This window comes from Hypanus sabinus, chromosome 24 (genome assembly GCF_030144855.1).
Source record: "Hypanus sabinus isolate sHypSab1 chromosome 24, sHypSab1.hap1, whole genome shotgun sequence".
Classification (NCBI taxonomy): Eukaryota; Metazoa; Chordata; class Chondrichthyes; order Myliobatiformes; family Dasyatidae; genus Hypanus; species Hypanus sabinus.
Window position 1 is genome coordinate 31,541,596 of NC_082729.1, and position 21,970 is coordinate 31,563,565.

At 48.5% G+C, this 21,970-nt stretch overlaps 1 protein-coding gene across 1 annotated transcript in view; it reads left to right on the forward strand.

Annotated features, from left to right (window-relative positions):
- Window positions 1-5,793: 5,793 nt before the first annotated feature.
- Window positions 5,794-21,970, forward strand: part of LOC132380781 (uncharacterized) — an 82,998-nt gene continuing 66,821 nt past the window's right edge. The window contains exon 1 of the mRNA XM_059949773.1: window positions 5,794-5,911. Within this exon, the coding sequence (XP_059805756.1) occupies window positions 5,833-5,911 (79 nt within the window). The 5' untranslated portion in view covers window positions 5,794-5,832. The remainder of the gene's footprint in view (window positions 5,912-21,970) is intronic.

The window sequence follows — 21,970 nt, forward strand, 5'->3', positions numbered from 1 at the left end:
CTCTCCCTGTCTCTGTAACCCCCTCGGTCTGTACACCTCTCCCTATCTCTGTAACCCCCTCGGTCTGTACACCTCTCCCTATCTCTGTAACCCCCTCGGTCTGTACACCTCTCCATCTGTAACCCCCTCGGTCTGTACAGCTCTCCCTGTCTCTGTAACCCCCTCGGTCTGTACACCTCTCCCTGTCTCTGTAACCCCCTCGGCCTGTACACCTCTCCGTCTGTAACCCCCTCGGCCTGTACACCTCTCCATCTGTAACCCCCTCGGTCTGTACACCTCTCCCTGTCTCTGTAACCCCCTTGACCTGTACATCTCTCTCCGTCTGTAACTTCCACAGTCTGTACACCTCTCTCCATCTGTAACCCCCTCGGTCTGTACATCTCTCCCTGTCTCTGTAACCCCCTCGGTCTGTACACCTCTCCCTGTCTCTGTAACCCCCTCAGCCTGTTCACCTCTCCATGTCTCTGTAACCCCCTCAGCCTGTACACCTCTCTGTCTGTAACCCCCTCGGCCTGTACACCTCTACCTGTGTAACCCCCTCGGTCTGTACACCTCTCCCTGTCTCTGTAACCCCCTCGGTCTGTACACCTCTCCCTCTGTAACCCCCTCGGTCTGTACACCTCTCCCTGTCTCTGTAACCCCCTCAGCCTGTACACCTCTCCCTGTCTCTGTAGCCCCCTCGGCCTGTACACCTCTCCGTCTGTAACCCCCTCGGTCTGTACACCTCTCTCCATCTGTAACCCCCTCGGCCTGTACACTTCTCCGTCTGTAACCCCCTCGGTCTGTTCACCTCTCTCCGTCTGTAACCCCCTCGGCCTCTACAGATCTCCGTCTGTAACCCCCTCGGTCTGTACACCTCTCTCCATTTGTAACCCCCTCGGCCTGTACACCTCTCCGTCTGTAACCCCCTCGGTCTGTACACCTCTCCCTGTCTCTGTAACCCCCTTGATCTGTACATCTCTCTCCGTCTGTAACCCCCTCGGTCTGTACACCTCTCCATCTGTAACCCCCTCGGCCTGAATACCTCTCTCTGTCTCTATAACCCCCTCGGCCTGTACACCTCTCTCCATCTGTAACCCCCTCGGTCTGTACACATCTCCATCTGTAACCCCCTCGGCCTGTACACCTCTCTCCATCTGTAACCTCCTCGGCCTGTACACCTCTCCCTGTCTCTGTAACCCCCTCGGCCTGTACACCTCTCCCTATCTCTGTAACCCCCTCAGCCTGTACACCTCTCCCTGTCTCTGTAACCCCCTCTGTCTGTACACCTCTCCCTCTCTCTGTAACCCCCTCGGTCTGTACACCTCTCCCTGTCTCTGTAACCCCATCGGCCTGTACACCTCTCCCTGTCTCTGTAACCCCCTCGGTCTGTACACCTCTCCATCTGTAACCCCCTCGGCCTACATCTCTCCGTCTGTAACCCCCTCGGACTGTACACCTCTCCGTCTGTAACCGCCTCGGTCTGTACACCTCTCCATCTGTAACCCCCTCGGCCTGTACACCTCTCCATCTGTAACCCCCTCGGTCTGTACATCTCTCCCTGTCTCTGTAACCCCCTCGGCCTGTACGCCTCTCCCTGTCTCTGTAACCCCCTCAGCCTGTACACCTCTCCCTGTCTCTGTAACCCCCTCAGCCTGTACACCTCTCCATTTCTCTGTAACCCCCTCAGCCTGTACACCTCTCTGTCTGTAACCCCCTCGGTCTGTACACCTCTCCCTGTGTAACTCCCTCGGTCTGTACACCTCTCCCTGTCTCTGTAGCCCCCTCGGCCTGTACACCTCTCCCTGTCTCTTTAACCCCCTCGGCCTGTACACCTCTCCGTCTGTAACCCCCTCGGTCTGTACACCTCCTCATCTTTAACCCCCTCGGTCTGTACACCTCTCCCTGTCTCTGTAACCCCCTCAGTCTGTACACCTCTCCCTGTCTCTGTAACCGCCTCGGTCTGTACACCTCTCCATCTGTAACCCCCTCGGCCTGTACACCTCTCCCTATCTCTGTAACCCCCTCGGCCTGTACACCTCTCCCTATCTCTGTAACCCCCTCGGCCTGTACACCTCTCCCTATCTCTGTATCCCCCTCGGCCTGTTCACCTCTCCATCTGTAACCCCCTCGGCCTGTACACCGCTCCCTGTCTCTGTAACCCCCTCGGCCTGTACACCTCTCCGTCTGTAACCCCCTCAGCCTGTACACCTCTCCCTCTGTAACCCCCTCGGCCTGTACATCTCTCCCTATCTCTGTAACCCCCTCGGTCTGTACACTTCTCCATCTGTAACCCACTCGGTCTGTACACCTCTCCATCTGTAACCCCCTCGGTCTGTACACCTCTCCCTGTCTCTGTAACCCCCTCGGCCTGTACACCTCTCTATCTGTAACCCCCTCGGACTGTACACCTCTCCATCTGTAACCCCCTCGGTCTGTACATCTCTCCCTGTCTCTGTAACCCCCTCGGTCTGTACACCTCTCCCTGTCTCTGTAACCCCCTCGGTCTGTACACGTCTCCCTGTCTCTGTAACCCCCTCGGCCTGTACACCTCTCCGTCTTTAACCCCCTCGGTCTGTACACCTCTCCCTGTCTCTGAATCTGCCTTGACCTGTACATCTCTTTCCTTCTGTAACCCCCTCGGCCTGTACACCTTTCCGTCTGTAACCGCCTCGGTCTGTACACCTCTCCATCTGTAACCCCCTCGGCCTGTACACCTCTCCATCTGTAACCCCCTCGGTCTGTACATCTCTCCCTGTCTCTGTAACCCCCTCGGTCTGTACGCCTCTCCCTGTCTCTGTAACCCCCTCAGCCTGTACACCTCTCCCTGTCTCTGTAACCCCCTCAGCCTGTACACCTCTCCATGTCTCTGTAACCCCCTCAGCCTGTACACCTCTCTGTCTGTAACCCCCTCGGTCTGTACACCTCTCCCTGTGTAACCCCCTCGGTCTGTACATCTCTCCCTGTCTCTGTAACCCCCTCGGTCTGTACACCTCTCCCTGTCTCTGTAGCCCCCTCGGCCTGTACACCTCTCCCTGTCTCTTTAACCCCCTCGGCCTGTACACCTCTCCGTCTGTAACCCCCTCGGTCTGTACACCTCTCTCCGTCTGTAACCCCCTCGGCCTGTACACCTCTCCCTTTGTAACCCCCTCTGTCTGTACACCTCTCCCTGTCTCTGTAACCCCCTCGGCCTATACAGATCTCCGTCTGTAACCCCCTTGGTCTGTACTCCTCTCTCCATCTGTAACCCCCTCGGCCTCTACATCTCAATGTCTCTGTAACCCCCTCGGTCTGTACACCTCTCCCTGTCTCTGTAACCCCCTCGGTCTGTACACCTCTCCCTGTCTCTGTAACCCCCTCGGTCTGTACACCTCTCCATCTGTAACCGCCTCGGTCTGTACACCTCTCCATCTGTAACCCCCTCGGCCTGTACACCTCTCCGTCTGTAACCCCCTCGGCCTGTACACCTCTCCGTCTGTAACCGCCTCGGTCTGTACACCTCTCCATCTGTAACCTCCTCGGCCTGTACACCTCTCCATCTGTAACCCCATCGGTCTGTACATCTCTCCCTGTCTCTGTAACCCCCTCTGTCTGTACACCTCTCCCTGTCTCTGTAACCCCCTCGGTCTGTACACCTCTCCATGTCTCTGTAACCCCCTCAGCCTGTACACCTCTCCCTGTCTCTGTAACCCCCTCAGCCTGTACACCTCTCCATGTCTCTGTAACCCCCTCAGCCTGTACACCTCTCTGTCTGTAACCCCCTCGGTCTGTACACCTCTCCCTGTGTAACCCCCTCGGTCTGTACACCTCTCCCTGTCTCTGTAGCCCCCTCGGCCTGTACACCTCTCCCTGTCTCTTTAACCCCCTCGGCCTGTACACCTCTCCGTCTGTAACCCCCTCGGTCTGTACACCTCTCTCCGTCTGTAACCCCCTCGGCCTGTACACCTCTCCGTTTGTAACCCCCTCTGTCTGTACACCTCTCCCTGTCTCTGTAACCCCCTCGGCCTATACAGATCTCCGTCTGTAACCCCCTTGGTCTGTACACCTCTCTCCATCTGTATCCCGCTCGGCCTCTACATCTCAATGTCTCTGTAACCCCCTCGGTCTGTACACCTCTCCCTGTCTCTGTAACCCCCTCGGTCTGTACACCTCTCCCTGTCTCTGTAACCCCCTCGGTCTGTACACCTCTCCATCTGTAACCGCCTCGGTCTGTACACCTCTCCATCTGTAACCCCCTCAGCCTGTACACCTCTCCGTCTGTAACCTTGGACAGCATCCACAGCTCCACATTCAATCACCTTTCTCACCTTCTCGAAAAACTCAATCAAGTTAGTGAGTCCAGCTGACCCCATACAAAGCTATGCTAGTTCTCCCTCATTCGGCCATGGTTTTCCAAATGCAAATACATCTTCGCCCTAACTTCTCCAGCAACTTCTCTGCCTCTGACATGAGACTCACCAGTCTAGTTTCCAGGATATTCCCTATTTCCCTTCTTGAATATTGGAACATTAGCTACTCACCAGTCCTCCAGGACTTCACCCGTGGACGGAAAGGACATGAAGATCTTCGCCCAAGTCCCAGTAATTGCTATCAGTAACCTCAGGTACATCCCATCAAGCACACTCCACACAAATCTCCCTATCCTCCACTTCCTGCCTCCTGATAAATATTGATGTAAAGTACTCAGTTAAGCCCTAACACATCCTCTGCCTCCAAGCACGTGTTCCCTCCTGGAGTGGTTCCAGCGCCTAGTTATCTTCTTGCTCTAGATAAACAGTATGTATAGAAAGGCTCTCTATCACTTGGTTCTGGGAAAGACCCCCTTCCATTCAAGTATGGCCAGGGAGTCAAACACGTACCTAATGAGTGAAGCTGGACGTTCAACATTAGAGTGTATTGTTGAACATTATCACACATTGTTGACATTAGGGCACATTGTTTGATGCTAGTGCACATTGTTTGATGTTAGAACGCATCGCTCGATGTTAGAGTGCATTCTTTGATGTTAGTGCGCATCATTTGATGTTAGAGTGCACCTTTCAATGTTAGAGGCATCAGTCGATGTTAGAGTGCATCATTTGATGTTAAAGCACATTGTTTGATGTTAGAGCACGGTGTTGGTGTGCATTGCAGGAGGCTAAAGCACATCGGTCAATGTCAGAATCTCTTGATCATTGTTATTGTTCATCTTTTGATGCTACAGCATATCGTTCAATGTTAAGAGCACATCGATTGACGTTAGTGCGCATCGATCAACATTAGAGCACATGAGTCGACATTAGAGCGCGTTATTCAACATTAGAGCACAGCGATCGATGTTAGAGTGCATTTTTCAATCTTAGAGTGCACCAATCGACATTAGAGTGTGTTGTTCGCCATTAGAGTGGATTGAACAATTTCAGAACACATGGTTCAGTGTTAGAGCCCATCGATCGATGTTAGGGTCAGCGAGGAGGGAGTGCCACTCTGTGGGAGGGATGGTGAGGAGAGAGCTCCACACTGGGGGGGGTGGTCAGTGAGGAGGGAGCTCTGCACTGCGGGAGGGTCAGCGAGGAGGGAGCTCCACACTGTGGGAGAGGCAGTAAGGGGGAAGCTCCCTCCGTTCCATTGGGTCTGCAAGAGGGAGCTGGTCTGGAGTCTGTGTTCCCAGTTTCAGTGAGAGGTGGGGTCCGACAAACAAGGCTCTATCCTGTGGGGGTCTGAGTATGGAATTCAGAAGCCTCCATCACTGCCAGTGCTTTGCAGAGAGAGCAGGAGGGTTATCAGTGACTCTGACCCCGGAGTTAATGATTGACTGAGGGGGGAGGGAGAGGATTTAATGACAGGCACTGGAGCAGCAGAACACACTCAGCCATGGGTCGTTCAATCCTTCTGCTCGTCCTACAGTTGCTCCTGGTCACCGTTCTCGTCTCCTCTCAGGAGGACAGTGACAGTAAGTATGGTGCAGGCACTCATCCACTATCCTCACTCCCTACCCCTCACTTTGTAATGTATGCCTCTCCAGTCTCGTTCCTCCCTCTTTACATCCATCCTGTCTCACTTTCCCCTCTCCGGACTTACTCACCCTATCTCCCTCACTGTCTCTCTCTCCACCTCCGGGCTTATTCCCACTCTCCTACTCTGTGGAATTACCAGCAGCTTAGATACAGAACACAGAGTCTCTTTCCCGGGTAGGTGAGTCTAAATGCAAGGGTTCTAGTCGAGGGGCGGGTAGATGATTAATGAAGATGAATGAGGCAAAGTTTATGACCGCACAGACTGGTGAAACCTGGAACAAGCTGCCAGGGAACGCAGTGGAAGCAGACACAATATTTCCGTTTAAGAGGCATTTCAAAAGGGACAAGAACAGGAGGTAGATGGGGATATAGACCAGGATTTGAGAGGAAAGATCAGTTATATTGGCTGCGGACATGGGCTTGTTCTGTCTTGCGCAGTTTGATCTTCTAAATCTTTGTTTCTCCTCCTCCTTTCTCTCCCTGTACCTCCTTCTAAACTTTTTTCACTCGGTCCCACCTTCTACTATCTGCCTCTCCATTCTTCTCTCTTCCCTGGTTCAAACGTGAACATTGCTAGATTTGCAAGCAGCCAGCTAACCATTGTAAGTGATCAGCATTTGATGTTCAGACCCGGGGCAATTCGGTTAGAGTCTGGGAGGGTCAGCCTAGTGGTGTTTAGAAAATCCTTGTGGGATAATCCCAAATCCAGGTTTGGGAAAGACCCAAGGTTTGATTAACTTAAGCGCTGCACGGAATTGGAAAAGTTGGATATGGGACAAGTCGAGGTGGAAGAACGTATCGAAGCAGCAGGGTCCGGGTCTGAGAGCAAGGTCAGATTAAGAACCAGGTTAGATTGAAAAGGACAAGGTGCATTAAACTTCAGCTCGTTACTCCACGAGTTTTACTCGTCTCTGCACTGAACCGTGGCTGTGACCTGCAACTATCGCAGTGTGATCTCACTTTTGTGAACTTCAGTTCTCAATGACACTTACTCACTTTATTGCTTGCACGATTTTTTCTTCTTTTTCTTTCCTTGCAAATAGTGTGCTTAACCGTCTTTAGTTTTAATGAAATCTCGTGGGCTTCTATGTTTTCTTGCTGACTGTAAAAAAACATCTTCAGATTGTATAAATTATACATATTTTGATCACTAAAGTTTTTTTTACTTTGATTTTGGAAGAGTTAGCGCAGTAGTGTTTGGAAAATCATTGTGGAATAATCCCATATCCGGGTCTGAATTTGGGAAGAGTTAGCCCTATGGAGTTTGGGAAATCGTTGTGGGATAATCCCATATCCGGGTCTGGGTTTGGGAAGAGTTGGCCCTGTGGAGTTTGGATAACCCTTGTGGGATAATCCCATACCGGGGTCTGGGATTCGGAAAAGTTAGCACAGTGGTGTTTGGAAAATCATTGTGGGATAATCCCATATCCAAGTTTGGGTTTGGGAAGAGTTAGCCCTGTGGAGTTTGGAAAATCGTTGTTGGATAATCCCACATCCGGGTCTGCGTTTGGGAAGAGTCAGTCCTGTGATGTTTGGAAAATCCATGTCGGATAATCCCACATCCGGGTCTGGGTTTGGGAAGAGTTAACCCTGTGGAGTTTGGAAAATCATTGTGGGATAATCCCTTATCTGGGTCTGGGTTTGGGAAGATTTTGCCCAATCGTATTTGGAAAATCATTGTGGGATAATCCCATATCCGGGTCTGTGTTTCGGAAGATTTTGCCCAATCGTATTTGGAAAACCCTTGTGGGATAATCCCACATCTGGGTCTGGGTTTGGGAAGAGCTAGCCCTGTGGTGTTTGGAAAATCCTTGTCGGATAATCCCATACCGGGGTCAGGGTTTGGAAAAAATAAGCACAGAGGTGTTCGCAAAATCATTGTGGTGTATTCTCACATCCGGGTCTGCGTTTGGTAAGTGTCAGTCCTGTGGTGTTTGGAAAATCCATGTCGGATAATCCACATCTGGGTCTGGGTTTGGGAAGAGTTAGCCCTGTGGAGTTTTGAAAATCATTGTGAGATAATCCCATATCCGGGTCTGGGTTTGGGAAAAGTTAGCCCTGTGGTGTTTGGAAACTCCTTGTGGGATAATCCCACATCCGGGTCTGGGTTTGGAAAAAATAACCGCAGTGGTGTTTGGAAAATCATTTTGGGATAATCCCACATCTGGTTCTGGGTTTGGGAAGAGTTAGCCCTGTGGTGTTTAGAATATCATTCTGGGATAATCCCATATCCGGGTTAGAGTTTGGGCAAAGTTAGCCCTTTGGTGTTGGGAAATCGTTGTGGGATAATCCCATATCTGGGTCTGCATTTGGGAAGAGTCAGCCCTGTGGTGTTGGGAAAATAATTGTGGGATAATCCCATATCTGGGTCTGGGTTTGGGAAGAGTTGGCCCTGTGGAGTTTGGAAAACCCTTGTGGGATAATCCCATACCGGGGTCTGGGATTCGGAAAAGTTAGCACAGTGTTGTTTTGAAAATCATTGTGGGATAATCCTATATCCGGGTCTGGGTTTGGGAAGAGTTAGCCCTGTGGAGTTTAGAAAATCGTTGTTGGATAATCCCACATCCGGGCCTGCGTTTGTGAAGTCAGTCCTGTGATGTTTGGAAAATGCATGTCGGATAATCCCACATCCCGTTCTGGGATTGGGAAGAGTCAGCCCTGTGGTGTTTGGAAAATCATTGTGGGATAATCCCATATCTGGGTCTGGGTTTGGGAAAAGTTAGCACAGTGGTGTTTGTAAAATCTTTGTGGGATAATCCCATATCTTGGTCTCGGTTTGGGAAGAGTTAGCCCTGTTAGAAGGATTTTTGGAAAATCCTTTTGGGATAATCCCATATCCGGGTTTGGGTTTGGGAAGAGTTAGCCCTGTGGAGTTTGGAAAATCGTTGTTGGATAATCCCACATCCGGGTCTGCGTTTGGGAAGAGTCAGTCCTGTGATGTTTGGAAAATCCATGTCGGATAATCCCACATCCGGGTCTGGGTTTGGGAAGAGTTAACCCTGTGGAGTTTGGAAAATCATTGTGGGATAATCCCTTATCTGGGTCTGGGTTTGGGAAGAGCTAGCCCTGTGGTGTTTGGAAATTCATTGTGGAATAATCCCATATCCGGGCCTGGGTTTGGGAAGAGTTAGCCCTGTGGTGCTTGGAAAATCCTTGTGGGATAATCCCACATCTGGGTCTGGGTTTGGGAACAGCTAGCCCTGTGGTGTTTGGAAATTCATTGTGGAATAATCCCATATCCGGGCCTGGGTTTGGGAAGAGTTAGCCCTGTGGTGTTTGGAAAATCCTTGTCGGATAATCCCATACCGGGGTCAAGGTTTGGGAAAACTAAGCACAGAGGTGTTCGCAAAATCATTGTGGTGTATTCTCACATCCGGGTCTGCGTTTGGTAAGTGTCAGTCCTGTGGTGTTTGGAAAATCCGTGTCGGATAATCCACATCCGGGTCTGGGTTTGGGAAGAGTTAGCCCTGTGGAGTTTTGAAAATCATTGTGAGATAATCCCATATCCGGGTCTGGGTTTGGGAAAAGTTAGCCCTGTGGTGTTTGGAAACTCCTTGTGGGATAATCCCACATCCGGGTCTGGGTTTGGGAAAAATAACCGCAGTGGTGTTTGGAAAATCATTCTGGGATAATCCCACATCTGGTTCTGGGTTTGGGAAGAGTTAGCCCTGTGGTGTTTAGAATATCATTCTGGGATAATCCCATATCCGGGTTAGAGTTTGGGCAAAGTTAGCCCTTTGGTGTTGGGAAATCGTTGTGGGATAATCCCATATCTGGGTCTGGGTTTGGGAAGAGCTAGCCCTGTGGTGTTTGGAAATTCATTGTGGAATAATCCCATATCCGGGCCTGGGTTTGGGAAGAGTTAGCCCTGTGGTGTTTGGAAAATCCTTGTCGGATAATCCCATACCGGGGTCAAGGTTTGGGAAAACTAAGCACAGAGGTGTTCGCAAAATCATTGTGGTGTATTCTCACATCCGGGTCTGCGTTTGGTAAGTGTCAGTCCTGTGGTGTTTGGAAAATCCGTGTCGGATAATCCACATCCGGGTCTGGGTTTGGGAAGAGTTAGCCCTGTGGTGTTTGGAAAATCATTTTGGGATAATCCCACATCTGGTTCTGGGTTTGGGAATAGTTAGCCCTGTGGTGTTTAGAATATCATTCTGGGATAATCCCATATCCGGGTTAGAGTTTGGGCAAAGTTAGCCCTTTGGTGTTGGGAAATCATTGTGGGATAATCCCATATCTGGATCTGCATTTGGAAAGAGTCAGCCCTGTGGTGTTGGGAAAATAATTGTGGGATAATCCCATATCTGGGTCTGGGTTTGGGAAGAGTTGGCCCTGTGGAGGTTGGAAAACCCTTGTGGGATAATCCCATATCCGGGTCTGGGATTCGGAAAAGTTAGTACAGTGGTGTTTGGAAAATCATTGTGGGATAATCCCATATCCGGGTCTGGGTTTGGGAAGAGTTAGCCCTGTGGAGTTTGGAAAATCGTTGTTGGATAATCCCACATCCGGGTCTGGGTTTGGGAAAAGTTAGCACAGTGGTGTTTGTAAAATCTTTGTGGGATAATCCCATATCTTGGTCTGGGTTTGGGAAGAGTTAGCCCTGTGGTTTTTGGAAAATCCTTCTGGGATAATCCCATATCCGGGTCAGGGTTTGGGGAAAATAAGCGCAGTGGTGTTTGGAATATCATTGTGGGATAATCCCATATCTGGGTCTGGGTTTGGGAAGAGTCAGCCCTGTGGTGTTTGGAAAATCCATGTCGGATAATCCCACATCCGGGTCTGGGTTTGGGGAGAATTAGCCCTGTGGAGTTTTGAATATCATTGTGGGATAATCCCACATCCGGGTCTGGGTTTTGAGAAAAATAACCGCAGTGGGGTTTGGAAAATCATTGTGGGATAATCCCATATCCAGGTCTGGGTTTTGGAAAAATAACAGCAGTGGGGTTTGGAAAATCATTGTGGGATAATCCTATATCCGGGTCTGGGTTTGGGAAGACGTAGCCCTGTGCAATTTGGAAAATCGTTGTTGGATAATCCCATCTCTGGGTCTGGGTTTGGGAAGAGTTAGCCCTGTGGTGTTTGGAAAATTCTTGTGGGATAATCCCACATCCGGGTCTGGGTTTTGGAAAAAAAGTGCAGTGTTGTTTGGAAAATCCTTCTGGGATAATCCCATATCTTTGTCTGCATTTGGGAAGAGTCAGCCCTGTGGTGTTGAGAAAATAATTGTGGGATAATCCCATATCCGGGTCTGGGTTTGGGAAGAGTTAGCCCTGTGGAGTTTGGAAAATCGTTGTTGGATAATCCCACATCCGGGTCTGCGTTTGTGAAGTCAGTCCTGTGATGTTTGGAAAATGCATGTCGGATAATCCCACATCCCGTTCTGGGATTGTGAAGAGTTAGCCCTGTGGTGTTTATAAAATCTTTGTGGGATAATCCCATATCTTTGTCTGCATTTGGGAAGAGTCAGCCCTGTGGTGTTGAGAAAATAATTGTGGGATAATCCCATATCTGGGTCTGGGATTCGGAAAAGTTAGCCCTGTGGAGTTTGGAAAATCGTTGTTGGATCATCCCACATCCGCGTCTGCGTTTGGGAATTCAGTCCTGTGATGTTTGGAAAATGCATGTCGGATAATACCACATCCCGTTCTGGGATTGGGAAGAGTTAGCCCTGTGGAGTTTGGGAAATCATTGTGGGATAATCCCACATTCGGGTCTGGGTTTGGGAAGAGTTAGCACAGTGGTTTTTGGAAAATCCTTGTCGGATAATCCCGTACCGGGGTCTGGGATGCGGAAAAGTTAGCACAGTGGTGTTTGTAAAATCATTGTGGAATAATCCCATATCTTGGTCTGGGTTTGGGAATAGTTTAAGCTGTGGTCTTATGAAAATCCTTCTGGGATAATCCCATATCCGGGTCAGGGTTTGGGAAAAATAAGCGCAGTGGTGTTTGGAATATCATTGTGGGATAATCCCACATCCGGGTCTGGGTTTGGGAAAAATAAGCGCAGTGGTGTTTGGAATATCATTGTGGGATAATCCCATCTCTGGGTCTGGGTTTGGGAAGAGTTAGCCCTGTGGTGTTTGGAATATCATTGTGGGATAATCCCACATCCGTGTCTGGGTTTCAGAAGAGTTAGCCCTGTGGTGTTTGGAAAATCGTTGTGGGATAATCCCATATCCGGGTTAGAGTTTGGGAAGAGTCAGCCCTGTGGTGTTGGGAAAATAGTTGTGGGATAATCCCATATCCGGGTCTGGGTTTGGGAAGAGTTAGCCCTGTGGAGTTTGGAAACTCCTTGTGGGATAATCCCACATCCGGGTCTGCGTTTGGGAAAAATAACCGCAGTGGTGTTTGGAAAATCATTCTGGGATAATCCCACATCTGGTTCTGGGTTTGGGAAGAGTTAGCCCTGTGGTGTTTGGAAATTCATTCTGGGATAATCCCATATCCGGGTTAGAGTTTGGGCAAAGTTAGCCCTTTGGTGTTGGGAAATCGTTGTGGGATAATCCCATATCTGGGTCTGCATTTGGGAAGAGTCAGCCCTGTGGTGTTGGGAAAATAATTGTGGGATAATCCCATATCTGGGTCTGGGTTTGGGAAGAGTTGGCCCTGTGGAGTTTGGAAAACCCTTGTGGGATAATCCCATATCTGGGTCTGGGTTTGGGAAGAGTTGGCCCTGTGGAGTTTGGAAAACCCTTGTGGGATAATCCCATACCGGGGTCTGGGATTCGGAAAAGTTAGCACAGTGTTGTTTTGAAAATCATTGTGGGATAATCCTATATCCGGGTCTGGGTTTGGGAAGAGTTAGCCCTGTGGAGTTTAGAAAATCGTTGTTGGATAATCCCACATCCGGGCCTGCGTTTGTGAAGTCAGTCCTGTGATGTTTGGAAAATGCATGTCGGATAATCCCACATCCCGTTCTGGGATTGGGAAGAGTTAGCCCTGTGGTGTTTGGAAAATCGTTGTGGGATAATCCCATATCTGGGTCTGGGTTTGGGAAAAGTTAGCACAGTGGTGTTTGTAAAATCTTTGTGGGATAATCCCATATCTTGGTCTGGGTTTGGGAAGAGTTAGCCCTGTGGAGTTTGAAAAATCGTTGTTGGATAATCCCACATCCGGGTCTGCGTTTGGGAAGAGTCAGTCCTGTGATGTTTGGAAAATGCATGTCGGATAATACCACATCCCGTTCTGGGATTGGGAAGAGTTAGCCCTGTGGAGTTTGGGAAATCATTGTGGGATAATCCCACATTCGGGTCTGGGTTTGGGAAAAGTTAGCACAGTGGTGTTTGGAAAATCCTTGTCGGATAATCCCGTACCGGGGTCTGGGATGCGGAAAAGTTAGCACAGTGGTGTTTGTAAAATCATTGTGGAATAATCCCATATCTTGGTCTGGGTTTGGGAATAGTTTAAGCTGTGGTCTTATGAAAATCCTTCTGGGATAATCCCATATCCGGGTCAGGGTTTGGGAAAAATAAGCGCAGTGGTGTTTGGAATATCATTGTGGGATAATCCCACATCCGGGTCTGGGTTTGGGAAAAATAAGCGCAGTGGTGTTTGGAATATCATTGTGGGATAATCCCATCTCTGGGTCTGGGTTTGGGAAGAGTTAGCCCTGTGGTGTTTGGAATATCATTGTGGGATAATCCCACATCCGTGTCTGGGTTTCAGAAGAGTTAGCCCTGTGGTGTTTGTAAAATCTTTGTGGGTTAATCCCATATCTTGGTCTGGGTTTGGGAAGAGTTAGCCCTGTGGTTTTTGGAAAATCCTTCTGGGATAATCCCATATCCGGGTCAGGGTTTGGGGAAAATAAGCGCAGTGGTGTTTGGAATATCATTGTGGGATAATCCCATATCTGGGTCTGGGTTTGGGAAGAGTCAGCCCTGTGGTGTTTGGAAAATCCATGTCGGATAATCCCACATCCGGGTCTGGGTTTGGGGAGAATTAGCCCTGTGGAGTTTTGAATATCATTGTGGGATAATCCCACATCCGGGTCTGGGTTTTGAGAAAAATAACCGCAGTGGGGTTTGGAAAATCATTGTGGGATAATCCCATATCCAGGTCTGGGTTTTGGAAAAATAACAGCAGTGGGGTTTGGAAAATCATTGTGGGATAATCCTATATCCGGGTCTGGGTTTGGGAAGACGTAGCCCTGTGCAATTTGGAAAATCGTTGTTGGATAATCCCATCTCTGGGTCTGGGTTTGGGAAGAGTTAGCCCTGTGGTGTTTGGAAAATTCTTGTGGGATAATCCCACATCCGGGTCTGGGTTTTGGAAAAAAAGCGCAGTGTTGTTTGGAAAATCCTTCTGGGATAATCCCATATCTTTGTCTGCATTTGGGAAGAGTCAGCCCTGTGGTGTTGAGAAAATAATTGTGGGATAATCCCATATCCGGGTCTGGGTTTGGGAAGAGTTAGCCCTGTGGAGTTTGGAAAATCGTTGTTGGATAATCCCACATCCGGGTCTGCGTTTGTGAAGTCAGTCCTGTGATGTTTGGAAAATGCATGTCGGATAATCCCACATCCCGTTCTGGGATTGTGAAGAGTTAGCCCTGTGGTGTTTATAAAATCTTTGTGGGATAATCCCATATCTTTGTCTGCATTTGGGAAGAGTCAGCCCTGTGGTGTTGAGAAAATAATTGTGGGATAATCCCATATCTGGGTCTGGGATTCGGAAAAGTTAGCCCTGTGGAGTTTGGAAAATCGTTGTTGGGTCATCCCACATCCGCGTCTGCGTTTGGGAATTCAGTCCTGTGATGTTTGGAAAATGCATGTCGGATAATACCACATCCCGTTCTGGGATTGGGAAGAGTTAGCCCTGTGGAGTTTGGGAAATCATTGTGGGATAATCCCACATTCGGGTCTGGGTTTGGGAAGAGTTAGCACAGTGGTTTTTGGAAAATCCTTGTCGGATAATCCCGTACCGGGGTCTGGGATGCGGAAAAGTTAGCACAGTGGTGTTTGTAAAATCATTGTGGAATAATCCCATATCTTGGTCTGGGTTTGGGAATAGTTTAAGCTGTGGTCTTATGAAAATCCTTCTGGGATAATCCCATATCCGGGTCAGGGTTTGGGAAAAATAAGCGCAGTGGTGTTTGGAATATCATTGTGGGATAATCCCACATCCGGGTCTGGGTTTGGGAAAAATAAGCGCAGTGGTGTTTGGAATATCATTGTGGGATAATCCCATCTCTGGGTCTGGGTTTGGGAAGAGTTAGCCCTGTGGTGTTTGGAATATCATTGTGGGATAATCCCACATCCGTGTCTGGGTTTCAGAAGAGTTAGCCCTGTGGTGTTTGGAAAATCGTTGTGGGATAATCCCATATCCGGGTTAGAGTTTGGGAAGAGTCAGCCCTGTGGTGTTGGGAAAATAGTTGTGGGATAATCCCATATCCGGGTCTGGGTTTGGGAAGAGTTAGCCCTGTGGAGTTTGGAAACTCCTTGTGGGATAATCCCACATCCGGGTCTGCGTTTGGGAAAAATAACCGCAGTGGTGTTTGGAAAATCATTCTGGGATAATCCCACATCTGGTTCTGGGTTTGGGAAGAGTTAGCCCTGTGGTGTTTGGAAATTCATTCTGGGATAATCCCATATCCGGGTTAGAGTTTGGGCAAAGTTAGCCCTTTGGTGTTGGGAAATCGTTGTGGGATAATCCCATATCTGGGTCTGCATTTGGGAAGAGTCAGCCCTGTGGTGTTGGGAAAATAATTGTGGGATAATCCCATATCTGGGTCTGGGTTTGGGAAGAGTTGGCCCTGTGGAGTTTGGAAAACCCTTGTGGGATAATCCCATATCTGGGTCTGGGTTTGGGAAGAGTTGGCCCTGTGGAGTTTGGAAAACCCTTGTGGGATAATCCCATACCGGGGTCTGGGATTCGGAAAAGTTAGCACAGTGTTGTTTTGAAAATCATTGTGGGATAATCCTATATCCGGGTCTGGGTTTGGGAAGAGTTAGCCCTGTGGAGTTTAGAAAATCGTTGTTGGATAATCCCACATCCGGGCCTGCGTTTGTGAAGTCAGTCCTGTGATGTTTGGAAAATGCATGTCGGATAATCCCACATCCCGTTCTGGGATTGGGAAGAGTTAGCCCTGTGGTGTTTGGAAAATCGTTGTGGGATAATCCCATATCTGGGTCTGGGTTTGGGAAAAGTTAGCACAGTGGTGTTTGTAAAATCTTTGTGGGATAATCCCATATCTTGGTCTGGGTTTGGGAAGAGTTAGCCCTGAGGAGTTTGAAAAATCGTTGTTGGATAATCCCACATCCGGGTCTGCGTTTGGGAAGAGTCAGTCCTGTGATGTTTGGAAAATCCATGTCGGATAATCCCACATCCGGGTCTGGGTTTGGGAAGAGTTAACCCTGTGGAGTTTGGAAAATCATTGTGGGATAATCCCTTATCTGGGTCTGGGTTTGGGAAGAGCTAGCCCTGTGGTGTTTGGAAATTCATTGTGGAATAATCCCATATCCGGGCCTGGGTTTGGGAAGAGTTAGCCCTGTGGTGCTTGGAAAATCCTTGTGGGATAATCCCACATCCGGGCCTGGGTTTGGGAAGAGTTAGCCCTGTGGTGTTTGGAAAATCCTTGTCGGATAATCCCATACCGGGGTCAAGGTTTGGGAAAACTAAGCACAGAGGTGTTCGCAAAATCATTGTGGTGTATTCTCACATCCGGGTCTGCGTTTGGTAAGTGTCAGTCCTGTGGTGTTTGGAAAATCCGTGTCGGATAATCCACATCCGGGTCTGGGTTTGGGAAGAGTTAGCCCTGTGGAGTTTTGAAAATCATTGTGAGATAATCCCATATCCGGGTCTGGGTTTGGGAAAAGTTAGCCCTGTGGTGTTTGGAAACTCCTTGTGGGATAATCCGACATCCGGGTCTGGGTTTGGGAAGAGTCAGTCCTGTGGTGTTTGGAAAATCTGTGTCGGATAATCCACATCCGGGTCTGGGTTTGGGAAGAGTTAGCCCTGTGGAGTTTTGAAAATCATTGTGAGATAATCCCATATCCAGGTCTGGGTTTGGGAAAAGTTAGCCCTGTGGTGTTTGGAAACTCCTTGTGGGATAATCCCACATCCGGGTCTGGGTTTGGGAAAAATAACCGCAGTGGTGTTTGGAAAATCATTTTGGGATAATCCCACATCTGGTTCTGGGTTTGGGAAGAGTTAGCCCTGTGGTGTTTAGAATATCATTCTGGGATAATCCCATATCCGGGTTAGAGTTTGGGCAAAGCTAGCCCTTTGGTGTTGGGAAATCGTTGTGGGATAATCCCATATCTGGGTCTGCATTTGGAAAGAGTCAGCCCTGTGGTTTTGGGAAAATAATTGTGTGATAATCCCATATCTGGGTCTGGGTTTGGGAAGAGTTGGCCCTGTGGAGGTTGGAAAACCCTTGTGGGATAATCCCATACCGGGGTCTGGGATTCGGAAAAGTTAGTACAGTGGTGTTTGGAAAATCATTGTGGGATAATCCCATATCCGGGTCTGGGTATGGGAAGAGTTAGCCCTGTGGAGTTTAGAAAATCGTTGTTGGATAATCCCACATCCGGGTCTGCATTTGTGAAGTCACTCCTGTGATGTTTGGAAAATGCATGTCGGATAATCCCACATCCCGTTCTGGGATTGGGAAGAGTTAACCCTGTGGTGTTTGGAAAATCGTTGTGGGATAATCCCAAATCTGGGTCTGGGTTTGGGAAAAGTTAGCACAGTGGTGTTTGTAAAATCTTTGTGGGATAATCCATATCTTGGTCTGGGTTTGGGAAGAGTTAGCCCTGTGGTTTTTGGAAAATCCTTCTGGGATAATCCCATATCCGGGTCTGGGTTTGGGAAAAATAACCGCAGTGGTGTTTGGAAAATCATTTTGGGATAATCCCACATCTGGTTCTGGGTTTGGGAAGAGTTAGCCCTGTGGTGTTTAGAATATCATTCTGGGATAATCCCATATCCGGGTTAGAGTTTGGGCAAAGTTAGCCCTTTGGTGTTGGGAAATCGTTGTGGGATAATCCCATATCTGGGTCTGCATTTGGAAAGAGTCAGCCCTGTGGTTTTGGGAAAATAATTGTGGGATAATCCCATATCTGGGTCTGGGTTTGGGAAGAGTTGGCCCTGTGGAGGTTGGAAAACCCTTGTGGGATAATCCCATACCGGGGTCTGGGATTCGGAAAAGTTAGTACAGTGGTGTTTGGAAAATCATTGTGGGATAATCCCATATCCGGGTCTGGGTTTGGGAAGAGTTAGCCCTGTGGAGTTTGGAAAATCGTTGTTGGATAATCCCACATCCGGGTCTGCGTTTGTGAAGTCAGTCCTGTGATGTTTGGAAAATGCATGTCGGATAATCCCACATCCCGTTCTGGGATTGGGAAGAGTTAGCCCTGTGGTGTTTGGAAAATCGTTGTGGGATAATCCCAAATCTGGGTCTGGGTTTGGGAAAAGTTAGCACAGTGGTGTTTGTAAAATCTTTGTGGGATAATCCCATATCTTGGTATGGGTTTGGGAAGAGTTAGCCCTGTGGTTTTTGGAAAATCCTTCTGGGATAATCCCATATCCGGGTCAGGGTTTGGGGAAAATAAGCGCAGTGGTGTTTGGAATATCATTGTGGGATAATCCCATATCTGGGTCTGGGTTTGGGAAGAGTCAGCCCTGTGGTGTTTGGAAAATCCATGTCGGATAATCCCACATCCGGGTCTGGGTTTGGGGAGAATTAGCCCTGTGGAGTTTTGAATATCATTGTGGGATAATCCCACATCCGGGTCTGGGTTTTGAGAAAAATAACCGCAGTGGGGTTTGGAAAATCATTGTGGGATAATCCCATATCCAGGTCTGGGTTTTGGAAAAATAACAGCAGTGGGGTTTGGAAAATCATTGTGGGATAATCCTATATCCGGGTCTGGGTTTGGGAAGACGTAGCCCTGTGCAATTTGGAAAATCGTTGTTGGATAATCCCATCTCTGGGTCTGGGTTTGGGAAGAGTTAGCCCTGTGGTGTTTGGAAAATTCTTGTGGGATAATCCCACATCCGGGTCTGGGTTTGGGAAAAATAACCGCAGTGGTGTTTGGAAAATCATTCTGGGATAATCCCACATCTGGTTCTGGGTTTGGGAAGAGTTAACCCTGTGGGGTTTGGAAAATCATTGTGGGATAATCCCATATCTGGGTCTGGGTTTTGGAAAAAAAGCGCAGTGTTGTTTGGAAAATCCTTGTGGGATAATCCCATATCTTTGTCTGCATTTGGGAAGAGTCAGCCCTGTGGTGTTGAGAAAATAATTGTGGGATAATCCCATATCCGGGTCTGGGTTTGGGAAGAGTTAGCCCTGTGGAGTTTGGAAAATCGTTGTTGGATAATCCCACATCCGGGTCTGCGTTTGTGAAGTCAGTCCTGTGATGTTTGGAAAATGCATGTCGGATAATCCCACATCCCGTTCTGGGATTGTGAAGAGTTAGCCCTGTGGTGTTTATAAAATCTTTGTGGGATAATCCCATATCTTTGTCTGCATTTGGGAAGAGTCAGCCCTGTGGTGTTGAGAAAATAATTGTGGGATAATCCCATATCTGGGTCTGGGATTCGGAAAAGTTAGCCCTGTGGAGTTTGGAAAATCGTTGTTGGATCATCCCACATCCGCGTCTGCGTTTGGGAATTCAGTCCTGTGATGTTTGGAAAATGCATGTCGGATAATACCACATCCCGTTCTGGGATTGGGAAGAGTTAGCCCTGTGGAGTTTGGGAAATCATTGTGGGATAATCCCACATTCGGGTCTGGGTTTGGGAAGAGTTAGCACAGTGGTTTTTGGAAAATCCTTGTCGGATAATCCCGTACCGGGGTCTGGGATGCGGAAAAGTTAGCACAGTGGTGTTTGTAAAATCATTGTGGAATAATCCCATATCTTGGTCTGGGTTTGGGAATAGTTTAAGCTGTGGTGTTATGAAAATCCTTCTGGGATAATCCCATATCCGGGTCAGGGTTTGGGAAAAATAAGCGCAGTGGTGTTTGGAATATCATTGTGGGATAATCCCACATCCGGGTCTGGGTTTCAGAAGAGTTAGCCCTATGGTGTTTGGAAAGTCATTGTGGGATAATCCCATATCCAGGTCTGGGTTTCGGAAGCATTAGCCCTGTGGTGTTTGGAAAATCGTTGTGGGATAATCCCATATCCGGGTTAGAGTTTGGGAAGAGTCAGCCCTGTGGTGTTGGGAAAACAGTTGTGGGATAATCCCATATCCCGGTCTTGGTTTGGGAAGAGTTAGCCCTGTGGAGTTTGGAAACTCCTTGTGGGATAATCCCACATCCGGGTCTGCGTTTGGGAAAAATAACCGCAGTGGTGTTTGGAAAATCATTCTGGGATAATCCCACATCTGGTTCTGGGTTTGGGAAGAGTTAACCCTGTGGTGTTTGGAAAATCCTTGTGGGATAATCCCATATCTGGGTCTGGGTTTGGGAAGAGTTAGCCCTGTTAGAAGGATTTTTGGAAAATCCTTCTGGGATAATCCCATATCCGGGTTTGGGTTTGGGAAGAGTTAGCCCTGTGGAGTTTAGAAAATCGTTGTTGGATAATCCCACATCCGGGCCTGCGTTTGTGAAGTCAGTCCTGTGATGTTTGGAAAATGCATGTCGGATAGTCCCACATCCCGTTCTGGGATTGGGAAGAGTTAGCCCTGTGGTGTTTGGAAAATCCTTGTGGGATAATCCCATATCTGGGTCTGGGTTTGGGAAGAGTTAGCCCTGTAAGAAGGATTTTTGGAAAATCCTTCTGGGATAATCCCATATCCGGGTTTGGGTTTGGGAAGAGTTAGCCCTGTGGAGTTTGGAAAATCGTTGTTGATTAATCCCACATCCGGGTCTGCGTTTGGGAAGAGTCAGTCCTGTGATGTTTGGAAAATCCATGTCGGATAATCCCACATCCGGGTCTGGGTTTGGGAAGAGTTAACCCTGTGGAGTTTGGAAAATCATTGTGGGATAATCCCTTATCTGGATCTGGGTTTGGGAAGAGCTAGCCCTGTGGTGTTTGGAAATTCATTGTGGAATAATCCCATATCCGGGCCTGGGTTTGGGAAGAGTTAGCCCTGTGGTGCTTGGAAAATCCTTGTGGGATAATCCCACATCTGGGTCTGGGTTTGGGAACAGCTAGCCCTGTGGTGTTTGGAAATTCATTGTGGAATAATCCCATATCCGGGCCTGGGTTTGGGAAGAGTTAGCCCTGTGGTGTTTGGAAAATCCTTGTCGGATAATCCCATACCGGGGTCAAGGTTTGGGAAAACTAAGCACAGAGGTGTTCGCAAAATCATTGTGGTGTATTCTCACATCCGGGTCTGCGTTTGGTAAGTGTCAGTCCTGTGGTGTTTGGAAAATCCGTGTCGGATAATCCACATCCGGGTCTGGGTTTGGGAAGAGTTAGCCCTGTGGAGTTTTGAAAATCATTGTGAGATAATCCCATATCCGGGTCTGGGTTTGGGAAAAGTTAGCCCTGTGGTGTTTGGAAACTCCTTGTGGGATAATCCCAAATCCGGGTCTGGGTTTGGGAAAAATAACCGCAGTGGTGTTTGGAAAATCATTTTGGGATAATCCCACATCTGGTTCTGGGTTTGGGAAGAGTTAGCCCTGTGGTGTTTAGAATATCATTCTGGGATAATCCCATATCCGGGTTAGAGTTTGGGCAAAGCTAGCCCTTTGGTGTTGGGAAATCGTTGTGGGATAATCCCATATCTGGGTCTGCATTTGGAAAGAGTCAGCCCTGTGGTTTTGGGAAAATAATTGTGGGATAATCCCATATCTGGGTCTGGGTTTGGGAAGAGTTGGCCCTGTGGAGGTTGGAAAACCCTTGTGGGATAATCCCATACCGGGGTCTGGGATTCAGAAAAGTTAGTACAGTGGTGTTTGGAAAATCATTGTGGGATAATCCCATATCCGGGTCTGGGTTTGGGAAGAGTTAGCCCTGTGGTGTTTAGAATATCATTCTGGGATAATCCCATATCCGGGTTAGAGTTTGGGCAAAGTTAGCCCTTTGGTGTTGGGAAATCGTT